Consider the following 16,239-nt stretch of genomic DNA (forward strand, 5'->3'; position numbering starts at 1 on the left):
GTGGTAAGTTGGCTTCAATTCTCGCAGAAATGTAGAAACGTGATGTTGAGGTCGAAGTAAAGAGTTAGAGATCATTTGATAACGTTTGATATTTGATTTAGATGATTTGATAACCTCTGACCTTTGAGGTGCTGGACGTTTGATGTTAACTTGCATGACATGAAATCCCGTTATGTTTATGGATGATGTGATCAGTCCTGGTATTTCCTTAGCTTCATGATCCTTCATGATTCCTTCGCCGCTCATGCCAATGTGATTTTTAGATCAGTCGTGAATGAACTCATTTTCAACGTAATCGTAACAGTGTCATTTGTGGGAATTCATTGATTCCACAAATAGATCTTTAGCAAACTTATGCATGCAAGCCTCGCCGCCTTTTTCTGGACTGGTTTTTAGATTCTCCGCAGAGCTGTTCATCAAATAATTCATGCACCGATGCTCTTTGGGTGTGTGAAATATCCATGGCTCGCGATGGACGACTGTTATCTCTCCTATAGTCTCCCTCCACGTCCATGTAAGTGGTGGCTACGTTGAACGTTCCTTGAGTACGCTGAAGAGTGATTCGATGCCGATTATAAAACCAAGGACGTGCTCTTACTGCTGATGTGGCATTGTTTCCGTTAAATTGCCCTCATTTGTTTAGCTACCACGTCTCTGTTCTTCCCGGCATAATAAGCACCTCTATAGCTCGTCGCATTGTGAGCACATAATCATGGTTCGAGACAACGGCACCTTGTGTCGCAACAGCTCCGTGTCGTGTCACAGATCGATCACGCTCTCCGCGGGGGATATTAACAGATACATGGGAAGTTTGGCGGCCTGTGAGAATCACCGACGCGTCAGAAGCTTATACGAGTACACACGCACCCGCAGGTAAACACGAGCACACGTACCGCGGGCATGCCAAACTCCAGAAGTGACAAACCCTAGACAAACTTTTGTCCGGGACGTGATTAGGTCTCATATCCATTATCCAAGGATGTTGTGCCTAAAAGCAAAGCAATGTTCTGCGATGTTTTATCAATGTTTGTGCTCACTGTGCAACTTTGCGCAGATTGCACAACCTTTAAAGCTACGACATTGACTTCAACCGTACCGGGCAGCCCACGTATGTGACTGGTCCTCGGCTACAATTCCTCAGCTCTCCCAGCCGCACCCAGCTGGCACGCCTATATCCTACTGCAGAGGTCCCGTCCTTGTCTGCTCTGACCTTCCCGTCCTTCCCCCTCCCCCGCACGGGCCCGTGAGTCGGCTGATTACCTCAGGCTTGGTTCGGTGACTGAGTTACCTCTCCGTGAATCACCCGATAAACGTTCAGCTGCGGGCGGGTTGTGAGCGTCATCACACGACCGTCTTCACGGCAGTGATCAGCTCAGCAGGCATGTCACCGTTGATTGATATACCAGATGTTTAACCCGCGCACCGACGGGGGGGGCGGATATCCGCCCTCCCTGAGGTTTTTCGCGAATAGCGGAAAAACCGCGGCGCGTAGCGCCGCGAAATTTGGTATGACTATAACCTCATCAATTTTACACATGGTGTGCAAGTTTGAACCTCCTATCTTTTAAGGTCAGGTCACCAGGTCACTTTGAATGACCCAACCTCAAGTCACTTTTTTGCAACTTTGTCACCGTGCCAGAGCTACAGTAGATGTCGGAGGCCTTTGAAAGTCGCAGGATATTATTAGGTCATTAGTAGCTACAATTTGTATATCTCGGAATTTTGATATCGGTGACCTAAGGTCAGGTCAATTTCGCGACCTCCCCATTATAAGTCAATGGGGGAAAAATCAACTCCCTGTTTTTACCACTAAAACGGGTCGGAATGGCCCCATATACCATACATGACTTCATATACGATCAACCTTCACTACCTTGAGGTCTGTTTTGCTGTTGGGCAGCTGTGAGGTCATGTGACGTCATCAAAGGTCACCAAAGGTTTTTGGCCAATAACTCCGTACAGGAACAAGATACAGACGCGTGGATGGTCTCATTGTGTTCAGCTTGTCAAGACGCATCGAATGATATACATGATGACCTCGAGGTCACGTGACCTGAGGTCAACCTTTGACCTTGACCTTTCGAGGTCAACATATATATCATTCGATGCGGATTGACGAGAGGATCATGATGATGCCCTTAGTTTGTTCCTATCTTGACTAATTCGAAAGTTATTCGAGAAAAACTCTCTCCATATCTAGCGCCGCCATTTTGACTTTTTCGACCCCTGTGACGTCATCTTTGACCTGACCTGAAAATGACCTTTGTAAAAATTGTAGATCTTGGCCGTGCGTATCCGATGCCGTTTACCGCTTGTCGCTATCTTGCTTCGTTCTCGAGATCTCAGGGGGGGGGGGCGGTCATCCGCCCCCCCCCCCCCGTCGGTGCGAAGTTGGCGCAGACCCCCGTCGGTGCGCGGGTTAAGAGATGGCTCAGCATATCCTACATTCTATATGGACAGATGCTATTGCCGATACATGTTCCTCGAGCCGAATTTCCGCATGGGTGTTTTCCTTCATTTTACGAAACGGTGTTTGCAAATGGCGCACAGCACAAACGAAACGTTTTCGGTTGTTTTGTGCTGAAAGAAACATTGCCATTAGTTACCACAACTTTATTGATCAGTATAAAATTAAAAGTAGCAGTAAATTTTGCTGCATTTCCATTATTGCAAAGTAACTTGTCTCGTAATGAGCACTGCTGACTTTCATACCAGGCTGAATTCTCACGGATTCACAGATTCTTACAAAATCGCGCCACGTCACACTCTGCACACCGTAGTGGTGAAATATGACCGGTGGGACTATGTGTTGCAGGGACAGGGACCACCGATATGTGATGAGATAATCTATCAGACGGCGTGACCCACGCTCCATGCTTCTAGATTTGACCTTGTCAGGTCTATGTTAATTACGACGGTCACAGCAGGTCGCCTTGTGTCGTAAATACTTGACCCAGACTCGACTCCAGGTAGTGTATAGTGAAACTGGCTCACAGCTGTGCAGCGCAAATGGCCCTCCTCTCCCGTAGCACGGCGCTGCCACTGTGCGTGTCACCGCCCCTCTCCCCGGGGTGAAGCAGTGTCACGCAGTCACTGTGACCCTCGCGTCACGCGCCTGTCGCGTGCTGTGTCACGGTGCAGGTTGTCGCCATGCATTGGTCACATCACCCCCACTGCGCCTGCTACCGTTACCTGCTACACACCGGCCAACAGCCCGCGTACCACGGCCGCTCCAGCACGTTCCCTTTCATCCAGCAGTGCGCGGCGCGGGCCAGTCCACGGTGACGTCACGCGAAAGGTCACGGCGCGGGGCTGGCGGCCGGCGGTTCCGCGCGCCACTCCGTGTCCCGTCCTCCGCGCGGCCGCCGCGCCGCTCGAGCACCCGATTAGATTGCGCTAATCGTCGCACTGGGAGGTTTTGTCTTGGGTTATCTGCGGGTCGTAAACAGGACGGCCCGGCGGCGGCTCAGGTGGACACAGACGGTGAGCGCCGCAGGATGAAACGGTCGCCGGCTGACAGCCAGCCGGGTGGTGATTTGTGGCCACAGAGAGCGTTCGTGGTGTGTTGTGACGTATTTGTGCCGGAACTTGTCGATAGTGAAACAGCGAGTGCAGCGGCCTAACGTGAGCTGGTTTGGTTTGTGCATAAGAAGTTTTATGAGTGGTCGGTGCGATATTTCGCAATGGCCAGCTGATAAACAGTGAAAGAACATCGGTGCTTTCCAATGAGGTCTTCACTGTGAGAAATGTGGTAGTGAACTCGTCTCCCTGAGGCTAAAACTGTGTGTTTGTGCTGGACGTTCATCATCATCAACAAGATGGCGCCAGTCTTTACGCTGGCTCTGCGGAGTATGGACTTTGGGGACGGGCCGATAGAGATCGTCGACATCCAAGGACTGGAGGCGCAGCTGGAGCGCAAGGAAGCTGTCAAGGGTGAGGACGGCAAGACCACGCTCGTGCATCAGCACACGTTCACCGTTCACTCCTTGCGAAACGCGTTCGTCGTACCAGTCAAAGACAAGTCGTTCTTCGAGATCACGCTCAGCTTCAAGTCTGGCAGCAAACTGCACACACTTGTAGCTGCCACCACTCTATTGCAGAAGTGCGAGGATACTAAACAAAACCATGCGCAGGTGATGCTCAAGCTCAAGCCCTCCGGCAAGCTGAACATACGTGTAAAAGTAACAGATGACGGTGAAGGCGACGACACACCCGAGGGCACGGAGATCGAAACTCAGACAGCCGCTCCCGCCAGGCGCGGGGCGGTCAAACACCTCAAGGTTTACGAGGTGCGCGGCCACAAGTTCGTCGCGAAGTTCTTCCGCCAGTTCACCTTCTGTGCCTTCTGCCACAAGTTCATGTGGGGTTTCAAGAAGCAGGGCTACCAGTGCCAGCAGTGTCAGTGCTCAGTTCATCGCGACTGCCACGGCAAAATCCTGTCACGTTGTCCGGGCTCTGCTGCCGAGAGTGAGCAGAGCGTCATCCTGCGAGAACGCTTCAACATCAACATCCCGCACCGTATGAAGGTGCACAGCTACCGCACGCCGACGTTCTGCGATCAGTGTGGCACGCTACTCTACGGACTGTTTCGGCAGGGCGTGCAGTGCGAGTCGTGTGGTATCAACTGCCACAAGAAGTGCCAGAGCTTGTTGCCGAACCTGTGTGGGGTCGATCAAAAGCAACTGCAGGAAATGCTTAAACAAGTCCAAGACTCGAAGCGACCAAAGAAAGTCCCGGGCGAGCTCTCCCTGCAGCCGATCACAGAGGGTGAAGGAACGGGTGCCAGCGATGCACCCTCTTCACTGCAACACGATGACACCTACTATGCCACGTCCACCGAATCTGAGGCCAACGAGCAGGGCTACAGTGTCGATGACTTCAAAATGCTGAAGGTACTCGGCAAGGGAAGCTTCGGAAAGGTCATGCTGGCAGAAATGAAGAATGTGCCGAACCGATCATTTGCCATAAAATGTCTCAAGAAAGACGTTGTCCTCGACGACGATGATGTTGACTGCACGCTGATCGAGCGTAACGTGATGGCGATGGGCACTCGTCATCCGTTCATTTGCCACCTCTTCTGCACTTTCCAGTCGCCGTCCCATCTCTTCTTCGTCATGGAGTTCCTCAATGGTGGAGACCTCATGTTCCACATCCAGCAGGCGGGACGCTTCGAGCAGGACCGTGCTCGCTTCTATGCCGCTGAAATTCTCTGTGGTCTTCAGTTTCTCCATTCGCACAACATCGTCTACCGTGACATCAAGCTGGACAATATCGTGCTGGACTCGGATGGTCACGCACGCATCGTGGACATGGGTCTGTGTCGAATGAACGTGTCTGACCAGAACCGCTGCGCCACGTTCTGTGGCACACCCGACTACCTGGCGCCCGAGATCGTGAAGGGCAAGCGCTACGACCAGGCCGTCGACTGGTGGTCGTTCGGAATCCTCCTTTACGAGATGCTGATCGGGCGGTCGCCGTTCTCGGGAACGGACGAGGACGAGCTGTTCTGGTCCATCTGCAACGAGGACGTCTACTATCCGCGCTACCTCACAGTTCAGGCGAAGGAGCTGCTGGGATTGCTGCTACTCCGAGACCCGGAGAAGCGACTGGGTATGCCCGGATGTCCGGCAGGCAGAATCCGCGATCAGGTCTTCTTCAAGTCGATCAACTGGGAGAAACTGGAAAAGAAGAAGCTGCCACCGCCGGTGAAACCGAGATTGAAGAACTCGCGCGACTGGTCATGCTTTGACAAGACGTTCCTGCGAGAGACGCCAGCGCTCACTGTGATGGACAAGGAAATCATGAAGACCATCGACCACAACATCTTCCGTGACTTCGCTTACGTAAACGAGGTCATGTTCCAAGATGTAAAGATGGATGGTAGGAAGATGTCGAAGGGTGATCCACCGAGCCGTAAGACATCAAAACAGGCGGATAGCGAGAAAGAGCACATGTTGAAGCTTCTCAATGACAAGCGCAACCTAACGGGAGGCAAGGCCCCTCACCGAAAGATGTCTGCGCCTACACCCCATGGTCTTTTCCCTCCACCAGGTAGCAAGTCTTCCAGCTGCCCCGGTCGAAAGATATCTGTCCCGACAGACATATCTGCGCAATATATCGACTCTGAAGCTACAGCGACCCAGGCAAGAAACAGGAAGATCTCAGCTCCTGTTAGTGGTGTGATGCGCAAGATCTCCAACGTCCTCGGCCGAGGAACCGACTCTACAGATGGCTCTGGTGGAAGAGCCAAGAGCCCGTCACCGCCAAGTCGTAGCTCGAGCCCTGCTCGCTCGCCGAGTCCCCGTGCACGAAACGGATCTCGCAGTCCCACGCCGACGGACGCCCACGCAGACAGCGTGCGGTCCCACGAGAGCCGCTCTCGCTCTGGGAGTCCATTGATGCGTGGAGCAGACTCCGGATACCGCTCCGATCTTAGTGCCAGCTCGCCGCGCCGCCGCTCCCCCTCGCCGAATTCCAAGGCGAAGGACCCCTCGACCACCAGAGGTCGGTCGAAGAGTCCGTCTCCGACGCCGGCTGACCTTCGTTCCCCCAACACACTGGCCGTGAACGGACACGACGCCAGCAAGGGCTGGACGCCTGGTCGCCGCAGCCCGGAGGGGCGACAAAGGTCTCCGGCGCAGCAGGAGCCCTCCCTACGGCCACCTTCGCGGTGATAAAATACATTGTTGTGGCATGCTAGACCTGGTCACTGACAGTTAAGTGCTGCCGAGAAAGGCAGCACCCGAGATGATGCTGATGATGCCGGGTTTGTTATATCTTGCTCTCTGGCTCAACCTCGATGTGACTGACGCGATGTGACGATGTGAAACGATGGAGGGTGATACGGCAGGGATCAAGCTCACTATGGCTCCGCCCTGGTTGGTGGAATGGCTGGTCCATTTTGTGTTTACTCTCCGTTGTCTAGTTATCATGGGCAGTGAAATGTCCGATGTGAATCAACGTATGTTGCAATGCCAATGCGGCAAACTCAGGTGTGAGCTGGTAGGGTTCCTTGCGTATGATACCTACCGCGCTGCGAATGCAGAGACGGCGAGCGAACATCGTCACAGATTTAAATGAATCGTTCACCATGGGGAACTTCATTATGTGCTGTATGCCACTTGTGCAACGGACAAGATGTACTTATAACATATCATTGATTGCCGAATCATGTTTTACTTTTGATATTATTTTGATGAGTGCCTGTTTGATTCGTGTTAGTAAATGTCCGCAGCAGATTAAGAATGGTAACAGTTCTTGCATGGTGTTCCTACCTTGCGAGTGTGTTTTCGAAAATACATGACTTGCACAAAGCTTTGTTTTCGTCTCATGCGGCTGTATCTCACCGTGACTTCACGCTTCCCCGCCGTGAGGGTCGCGGATTACTTCTGTTGCTGTCAACCTTCGTTTACTCTGTTTTCTCTCCGCATCGCACGCCACATTCTCGAAATATAGTGGCAAGGTGCCACGATACAATCGTATTCATTGTCCGTTGCTCACGTCTTTACATTTGACATTTTACGAACAATTTTTGAGTTGCTGCACCATAACCATACCATAACTATTTGCGCGTTGTCTGATAGCCCATCAGTCCCCTTTTGTTTCAACAACTTTGCGTAAATGTTATCATAATTATGCTTGAATGCCTAAGCTATAAGTATTAAGTAGTGACTAGTGGTTCGGCTTTTTCCATCTGTGTAGTGTTGGTAAAGACAGTAAGCGGTCGCTGCCCCTCCCCCCTCTCCTCCGTGAATCAGCCCAGCCGTGTGTGACGTCACTGCCACGATAGGCGGAGTATGACGTCATTAGTGCGGAATGTCGGCAGTGACGCCGGGAGCGGGGTGGCTGGCGGACTTTCCCAGCGTCGCCAGGTGCTGTGTCTGTGCTGATGACACTGTCCTCTCCGCGCTGGAAACTGCACGGCCGTGCCTGGTGCAAAGGGTTGATCGGAATTCGGACTGACATGTACCTAAAAAGTTGGAATGTTTCGATCAACTAACGCGATTAATAGCGTTTGGTCGGTGCAAAGACTGCAAAGCATCAAGCGTGATTCATAGCTTATCGAAAAACTGACGCTAGCTAACTTTTATTTATGATCAGGAAGGAGCTGTGTCTCATTTATGTGTCCATTTATTAGTCTCGGGCTCTCGGCAAAGTCTGGCATCTCTTCAATATAGCTGCAACGTGTACGGTGTAAAGGTTGACGGTCACGTTCCATTGCAGTGTTGACTATGCAACAGGCAGCGACGGCGCTCTAGGCGGCAGCTGTCGCACGTCAGCTGCTCTTTTAGTGGACGGTGGATGTGAAATGGACCAACACGTGCTATGAAGTGCAGGCTTGTTTTAGATAATGGTCTGGGTCAAGGAAAGCTCTGGCCAACGGGCTGCCTGTTGCAAGTCTGTCGTTCATTCTGCCTTGGCCGAAGGATTTAAAGCTCGGAACCTTTTGTCGCGGAGAATAGTAAAACGATCGGAATTCGAGGAATATCAGACACGTCATCAATACTCCTGACAATCAGCATGCATCAGCAATTATTCAGTTAGTTCAAGGAGCGGAAACATGCCGGAATTAAAAAGGGATTATAAGTGTCATTTATTTCGACAGTTATGAAGCGACACGCTGCCTCAAAAACAGAGTTGTTCTTTGAAGTGCACTCTTTGGAAAGAAAAGTACAATTTAAGGCAACTCAGACAGCAAAACATGAATTGAATCAATTGTGTACCTATTTTGTAGCACGTAACTAGTCAAGTTTACACATGCATACATACAGTGATGCACATGCATGCATACAGTGATCAATCCTACGCCACCGGGCTACGGCTATGGTGTCAAGCTGAATTCTACGTTCGTTGCATTGCAATTAACTCCGAAACTATTCGTGCACATTGCATATTTTGAACCTTTTGCATCACAAACAGTATGTTCATCAGTTCAGTATGTTCATTACGTTGCTGTCAGTGAACTAGCACACAAAGTTCCTGCATTTTAAGGAGCTGGTATCAACCCTTTGAGGACTTCAGTCCACTCACAGTTAGAACTCGCAAGCCTCGGCCCAGACGTGTGCTGTTAGTACTTTCTGGTTCGTCATTAGCGTAATACATTTGTCTAGCAAATGGCAAACAGCTTATAACACGTTCGCCCTACGCGACAGACGTATCACCAAAGTCTCCTGTTCGCAGTTATGTGTCATATCGCATCACCTTGACGGCGGTCGAAGTCTGTTGGAGCTCTGTCGGCCCGGTTTTCCTTGGCCTGCATCATGTCCGTTCACTCCCAGAGTGTTGGCTGACTTGGTGTGACGCAGTCGCGAGCTCCCACCAGACGCTGCCTTCCTCCCCGGCGCCGGACTCGGCGAACGAGCGCCGGACGCGCGCGGAGACGGACTCTTGGAGCGGCCTCTCCGCGCGGAGGCGTCCTTCGTTCGGGGGTTAGGCGACGGTGAGCGGCCCCGTGCTGAGGCTGCCTTTCTGACGTCGGGACTGCGCGAGCGGGGCCGTGGTGAACGCGCGCTGCGGTCCGAGCGGTATCCTGAGTCGGCCCCGCGCGGCGCCGGACTTCTGGAGCGAGATCGGCCATCGCCGGGTCGTAGACTACGCGAGTGTCCATCAGCTGGCCTGGGACTGCGTGACCTGTCACGCGGCTTTGGGCTCGGCGAGTTGTCATGCTTGGGTCGTGGACTGGGAGGACACTCGTCCCGGGATTTTCCGTATTTGCCCTGCGGACTGCTGGCGGCGCCGTCTGTCGAGTCGGAACCCCGGCCGAGTGCCTTGGAAATCTTGCGCACCATGCCGCCGACTGGAGCAGAGATTTTCCTATTTCTGGCCTGGAGGGGAGAGTCGTTTTGAACACCGGCTGGCGCGGAGACCGGCGTTGGGACAGATATTTTGCGGTTGGGCGAGCCGGTCGGTGTCTTGCCTGGCGGTGGCAGAAGCCCTGTTGGGGTTGGCGCAGAGATCTTACGGTGAGAGGCCTTGTTGCCCGTTAGACTGCGGTTGTCGTTGAGAAGCTTTAGCATGAGTGCCTTCTCACCTTCTTGCTGCTTTGAGATTTTTCGGTTTGGCGCCTCGGCCTTCGACATCTTCCTTGCATCTGTCGTGACGTCCTGGAACATGGCTTCGTTGACGTAGGCGAAGTCGCTGAATATGTCGTGGTCGATAGTTTTCATGATTTCCTTGTCCATCACAGTAAGCGCCGGTGTCTCTCGCAGGAACGTCTTGTCAAAGCACGACCAGTCACGCGAGTTCTTCACCCTTGGTTTCACCGGTGGCTGCACCCTCTTCTTTTCCAGTTTCTCCCAGTTGATCGACTTGAAGAAGACCTGATCGCGGATGCTGCCTGCCGGACATCCGGGCATGCCCAGTCGTTTCTCTGGTTCTCGGACAAGGAGCAGCCCTAGAACCTCCTTCGCCTGAACTGAGAGGTAGCGTGGATAGTAGACGTCCTCGTTGCAGATGGACCAGAACAGCTCGTCCTCGTCCGTTCCCGAGAACGGCGACCGTCCGATCAGCATCTCGTAAAGGAGGATTCCGAACGACCACCAGTCGACGGCCTGGTCGTAGCGCTTGCCCTTCACGATCTCTGGCGCCAGGTAGTCGGGTGTGCCACAGAACGTGGCGCAGCGGTTCTGGTCAGACACGTTCATTCGACACAGACCCATGTCCACGATGCGCGCGTGACCATCCGAGTCCAGCACGATATTGTCCAGCTTGATGTCACGGTAGACAATATTGTGCGAATGGAGAAACTGAAGACCACAGAGAATTTCAGCGGCATAGAAGCGAGCGCGGTCCTGCTCGAAGCGTCCCGCTTGCTGGATGTGGAACATGAGGTCTCCACCATTGAGGAACTCCATGACGAAGAAGAGATGAGACGGCGACTGGAACGTACAGAAGAGACTGCAAAGGAATGGGTGCTGCGTGCCCATCGCCAGCACATTTCGCTCGATCAGCGTGCAGTCAACATCATCGTCGTCGAGGACCACATCTTTCTTGAGACACTTGATGGCGAATGATCGGTTGGGCACAATTTTCATCTCTGCGAGCATCACCTTCCCGAAGCTGCCCTTGCCGAGAACCTTCAGCATGTTGAAGTCGTTGACGTTGAAGCTGGGTACGCTCGGCTCTGGCGGCGGCTCGATGAGCGCCAGGGAGTCCTTTCTGTCGGGTTTCTCTTCACGCGGAGGCAGTTGTACTGCCTCGTCACTAATCTGTACCGGACCGTCAGTTTCCTTGATCGGTTCCAGCCGGTTCTCTGTGCTTCCCTTCTTCGGTCGCGTTGACTCTTCGCGTACTATTTTGAGCATGTCTTGCAACTTCTCCTGATTGATGCCGCAGAGGTTTGGCAGCATGGCTTCGCATTTCTTGTGGCAATTGAGTTCGCACACCTCGCACTGTAGACCCTGTCGGATCAGGCCGTACAGCAGAGTACCGCAGTGATCGCAGAACGTCGGCGTGCGGTAGCTGTGCACCTTCATACGGTGCGGGATGTTGATGTTGAAGCGTTCTCGCAGGATGACGCTCTGCTCACTCTCGGCGGCAGAGCCCGGACAACGTGACAGGATTTTGCCGTGGCAGTCGCGATGAACTGAGCACTGACACTGCTGGCACTGGTAGCCTTGCTTCTTGAAGCCCCACATGAACTTGTGGCAAAAGGCACAGAAGGTGAACTGGCGGAAGAATTTGGCGACGAATTTGTGGCCGCGCACCTCATAAACCTTGAGGTGTTTGACCGCCCCGCGCCTTGCGGGAGTGGCTGTCTGAGTTTCAATCTCCATGCCTTCGGGCGTTTCGTCGCTCTCGCCATCATCAGCCAGCTTCACTCGGAGGTTCAGTTTACCGGAGGGCTTGAGCTTGAGCACCACCTGTGCGTGGTTCTGTTTGTTGTCCTCGCACTTTTGCAGCAAGGTGTTGGCAGCCACTAGCGTCTGCAGCTTGCTGCCAGACTTGAAACTGAGCGTGATCTCAAAGAATGACTTGTCCTTGACTGGAACGACGAACGCGTTTCGCAAGGAGTGAACGGTGAACGTGTGCTGATGCACGAGCGTGGTCTTGCCGTCCTCACCCTTGACAGCTTCCTTGCGCTCCAGCTGCGCCTCCAGTCCTTGGATGTCGACTATTTCCATCGGCCCGTCCCCAAAGTCTACACTCCGCAGAGCCAGCGTAAATACGGGCGCCATCTTGAAGTTAGCTGTCCTGTAGCACAGCTTCGATCAACCCCCGCAGTTTCGTGTCCCTTACACCGTTGCCACCTTTACGCACTCTACTAATCACGCCACTGTTGGTCGTTGTAATGCATGTTTGAATTCTCCTTTCGAACGCGTTTTTAACACAGCCACAGCTCTGTTCAGGATCACAGCACCGGGGTTAGTTGTCGCGCAGCGCGGAGACTAGCGGCGACCTGCGCAGTTCACCGCGATCTGATTGCCGGGGCCGGCAGAGCCCCTGCCAGCCATCGGCGTCCGCCGTGGTTTATGGCACGCTGATAATGTAAGACAGGTCTCAGTGGCGACAGCACTTCTTGATTGTCGGTAGGTCGAGAGGATCCGCAGATCGGCGCCGGCCGAGATCGGTGCTCTTGCACCTTCTCTGCGGGGGCTCAACAGTGCATTGGTCTCATCTGGCCCTCCCCATAATTTCCTCCAATATCACTGTGTCGGCAACGATGCCAGTGCCATCTTATTTATCATTCTTCTTGTCACTTAGTTGAAATTTTCATTAGCTTTTTCATTTACTCACCGCAAAGCATAAAAAACTGTTCTTCTGAAGGGTCTTCAGATGGCATGTAAGTGTCGCTATCAAAATGTTGGTAGCTCTTCAATAGTTTGTGGCAGATATTAAATGACAAAGAAAAGCACTGTCCTCCCCCATCACGCTGTATGTAGTTACGCCCCTGACAAGATCGCCCAACTTTTCGAAGTGTGACAGTCTTATCTCTCTAATCTGAATGCACGGAATGTCGTTCTGCTCCTTGATCTGATAGTGTCACAATAGAGTCGATGCTAAGAGTGCGTGAGGTTTATATGCTTGAGCTGAATGACGTTCAATCTCGATTCTTATGCACAAGTGCAACTAAACGTGCACCAACTGTTCCTGGGGAAACTTTTCGGGATTTATGTGTCCCTGAATAACTTCATTCTAGCCAACATGCGCATTCGTCAAATTTTCTTCAAATCCATATGATCCATTCATTTCCCAGCACATATGCTGGTCAGCATATCTTGACATAATGTGCGGTGTTATAGCTGGATCTCTTAATCTCAATATAATGGCATGGGCGACTCCGGCGACCGGATATTGAAATATTTGGACGGGAGGCCCCTACTAACTTTGAACTGCTTAGAAATTAAACGCCGTCACTGATCTGTGAGAAGTGTCAGGTCCACGCGGTTTATTAGAAACCCGGCAGTCGGTCTGAAAATTCTTTCACGCCGGATGCCCCTGCTCTCCCGAAAGTTCAAATTGCTTGAGTTTCGAACCATCCACATGCTGCATTGACTTTGGTTGCTCTTCCATTGCCTATCTGCATAGGTTAACTTTCCTCGCAAACCATTGTTACATGGATGATTGCATCCTTCTAAGTTGTATCTGACCTGAATTTCCGATCTCTTGCGCTGATCACTGATCAGTGTTCTCAGACACAACCTGCTTACTGAGATATTCCTTAAACCGGATACGTATTCTGACATACACGAGATCTTATGAAAACATGCCACCCCGGCCCCAGCACGCCGGGCGGTACGGGTCATTCAAACTCGTTATTCTCCCACGTTTTTCTTCCGTCCTTTCTTTCTGGCTAAACTCCGCTCAGCAGTAGCTGTTCCTGTCCTTGACATCTGACCGGTACGAATCCCGCTGGCGGCTCCTCACGCTCTCGGGGCGTGTGCGCGCCGATATGTTATCAGTCGCCCTCCGGCGGCTCCTGGGCGGCCGGACTCGCCGCGCTATCTGTGCTCGGCGCTGTTTGCACGCCCGGCCGGCCGCCGGCACCTCCTCCTCCTCCGGCGGCTATCGGACCGCCACCGCCCCCGCCTCCGCCTCCGCCTCCGCCTGGGCGGTGGGCGGTCGGTCGATAGCCGCCGGCTGTTAAACTGTCAGACGAGGTCGCACCGGTGGCCCGAGGCCGCTAATCTCGACCACACCGCAGCGCTCTCCTCTCAGTCGCGCTCTCTTCTTTCTTCTTTATGTCTTTCTTCTTTCAATCCCTCCTCTATCTTTATCTTTCTTCTTTCTATCTTCATTCTGTTTACATTCTGTCTTTATCTCCTCCGTCACTCTCATTCTCTCTCTCCCCCTCTCTCCTCTCTCTTCTCTATCTTGTTTGTTTTCCCACGTTTTTCTTCCGTCCTTCCTTTAAACTGTCATGCATTTTCTACTTTTTCGCGGGTGAAGGAAAAAAGAAAATAAATTAAGTAGCAGCTAAGTTGTTGTGCTAATCTGAATAAGTCGTTTTTTTCTTCGTTTTTGGCGCCCCTGGGACTTAATTAACACAATTTTGAACAATATTCTAGTTTGTGGTGCCTTTAACAAGAAAGTATTCACTCTTTACTGGGCACTGGGTGTCTGTCAAGTTCGCCACGCCTTTTTCCTCAATTGTCTCTTTTGCCCACTTTGTTTAAACCCATCCCATTTGGCACCTCTCCCCGACATATTGCCCCCTATTTCATCCCCGACCTTCTCAGAGGGCTTACTGGGAGATGGATGCGGCCGTGCCAATATTACATGTATGAGCCCAGTTTCAAACTCGTCAGTAAAGCTGGGCTATATTCCCGCGTGGGACGCTGGGGCTACTTTGATTAAACGCGTCACATACGTCTCCCAAGTTGTACTGGTGGTGGTGTCGAGCGAGCGGCCAGCGCGGCGGTGGCTGAGCGGGGATGGATTGAGAGCAGAGGGTGGGCGGATGGAGAGCAGAGTGGGGCGGAATGGAGAGCTAAGCGGAGGGTGGGTGGGTGGAGAGCAGAGGGTGGGCGCATGGAGAGCAGAGAGTAGGATGGGATGGAGAGCTGAGCGGGGGCGGATGGAGAGCGAGAGAGGTACCCAGCGAAGCGAGCAGTGGGTGAGCGGGAGAGCGGCTGGCGAGATTGGTGTGTTGCACGCCTTCGCAGAGCGACCGTCAGCTGAGAGTTCTCGCCGGCGTAGTATATCTCCGTTCAGTGCAAGATGAGTCGTGCTCCTCCAATCCCCTTACGGTAAGACGAGCAAAAATTATTTGATTGTAGCACAAATTTCGATACTCGGTATCCTTTTTCCTTTTCGACTGTTTTGGAATGTTGGGTCCTAGGTCTCTTGAGTTATGCGCAAAACACGAGCCATTTTTTTTGCACTACATATCCGTCTTCTTGGTCATTCTGTTCGGTCCCATGTGTGCATTCGACCTTGTTTGGGAGATAATGATGGGGCGCCGTTGACCTTGACCTTTGGCCGTCGCTGGCCGCCGTCCGGGTGCGTCCATTGTCTTTCCTGCGCGTCTGGCGAGGGCTCCTGGCCGTCACATAGGGCGCCGGTCGCACGGGCCGGCCGCCAGCCAGGGCCAATCTATCTAATGAGTCGTTTTTACCGTCCCATCGGCGCGCGGATTAGACGGCGCGGCTGACGGAGACGCCAGACGGGCGACACTGAGTCTGGGGTAGCGGCTGATTGCCGACTGTCTGCGCAGACAGGTGGACTGAGTTGGTGGAGAGGGGCCGGGGCGCCCCTCCCCGGCTGATTGCTAAACGGACAGTGCAGACAGGTGTGCTGAGTCGGCCGCACTGGTAGAGGGGTAGCCGGGGCGCCCCTCCGCGGGCTGATTGCTGAGCGGATAGTGCAGACAGGTGGCCTGAGTCGGCCTGAGTCGGCCGCGCTGGTAGAGAGGCGGCCGGGGCTCCCCTCCCCGGCTGATTGCTGAGCGGAGAGTGCAGACAGGTGTGCTGAGAGTCGGCCGCGCTGGTCGAGAAGAGGCCGGGGCTCCCCTCCTCTGCTGACTCAGAGGCGGCGGTGAGAGGTCTGCCGAGTGCTCTCGGCTGATATCGCACTGATGGTCGGTAGCCGGAGGTCGAACCATACAGACCGCCTCTGTTCATGGGGTGGGTGCAGTCAGCCGTTACGAAACCTGTACGGTCTGAGCTTTTATGAGTCTGGCTACAGCGATTTTACGGGCTGTGATCTGTGGTTATCTCTACTTGACCAACTGCAATGTGGTTCATGCTTGGGCCTGTGTTTCATGGTCTGTGATTTTGTTGAAGACGGGTATTGTTTGCA

The 16,239-nt window shown here is 53.0% G+C and overlaps 3 protein-coding genes across 3 annotated transcripts in view; 2 read left to right on the forward strand and 1 right to left on the reverse strand.

The window, feature by feature from the left end:
* LOC122384119 (ankyrin repeat, SAM and basic leucine zipper domain-containing protein 1-like) overlaps positions 1-16,239 on the forward strand; it is a 53,305-nt gene that overhangs the window by 34,162 nt on the left and 2,904 nt on the right. The window lies entirely within an intron of this gene.
* On the forward strand, positions 3,355-7,313 carry LOC122384118 (putative protein kinase C delta type homolog). Its single transcript, XM_043371150.1, has one exon. It carries the CDS (start codon positions 3,819-3,821, stop codon positions 6,672-6,674), a length of 2,856 nt encoding a protein of 951 aa, XP_043227085.1. The 5' UTR covers positions 3,355-3,818; the 3' UTR covers positions 6,675-7,313.
* On the reverse strand, positions 8,546-12,478 carry LOC122384117 (putative protein kinase C delta type homolog). The gene has a single exon (XM_043371149.1). It carries the CDS (start codon positions 12,174-12,176, stop codon positions 9,198-9,200), a length of 2,979 nt encoding a protein of 992 aa, XP_043227084.1. The 5' UTR covers positions 12,177-12,478; the 3' UTR covers positions 8,546-9,197.

The sequence above is a fragment of the Amphibalanus amphitrite genome, unplaced genomic scaffold (genome assembly GCF_019059575.1).
Source record: "Amphibalanus amphitrite isolate SeventyFive unplaced genomic scaffold, NRLGWU_Aamphi_draft 000181F_arrow, whole genome shotgun sequence".
NCBI classification, from domain to species: Eukaryota; Metazoa; Arthropoda; class Thecostraca; order Balanomorpha; family Balanidae; genus Amphibalanus; species Amphibalanus amphitrite.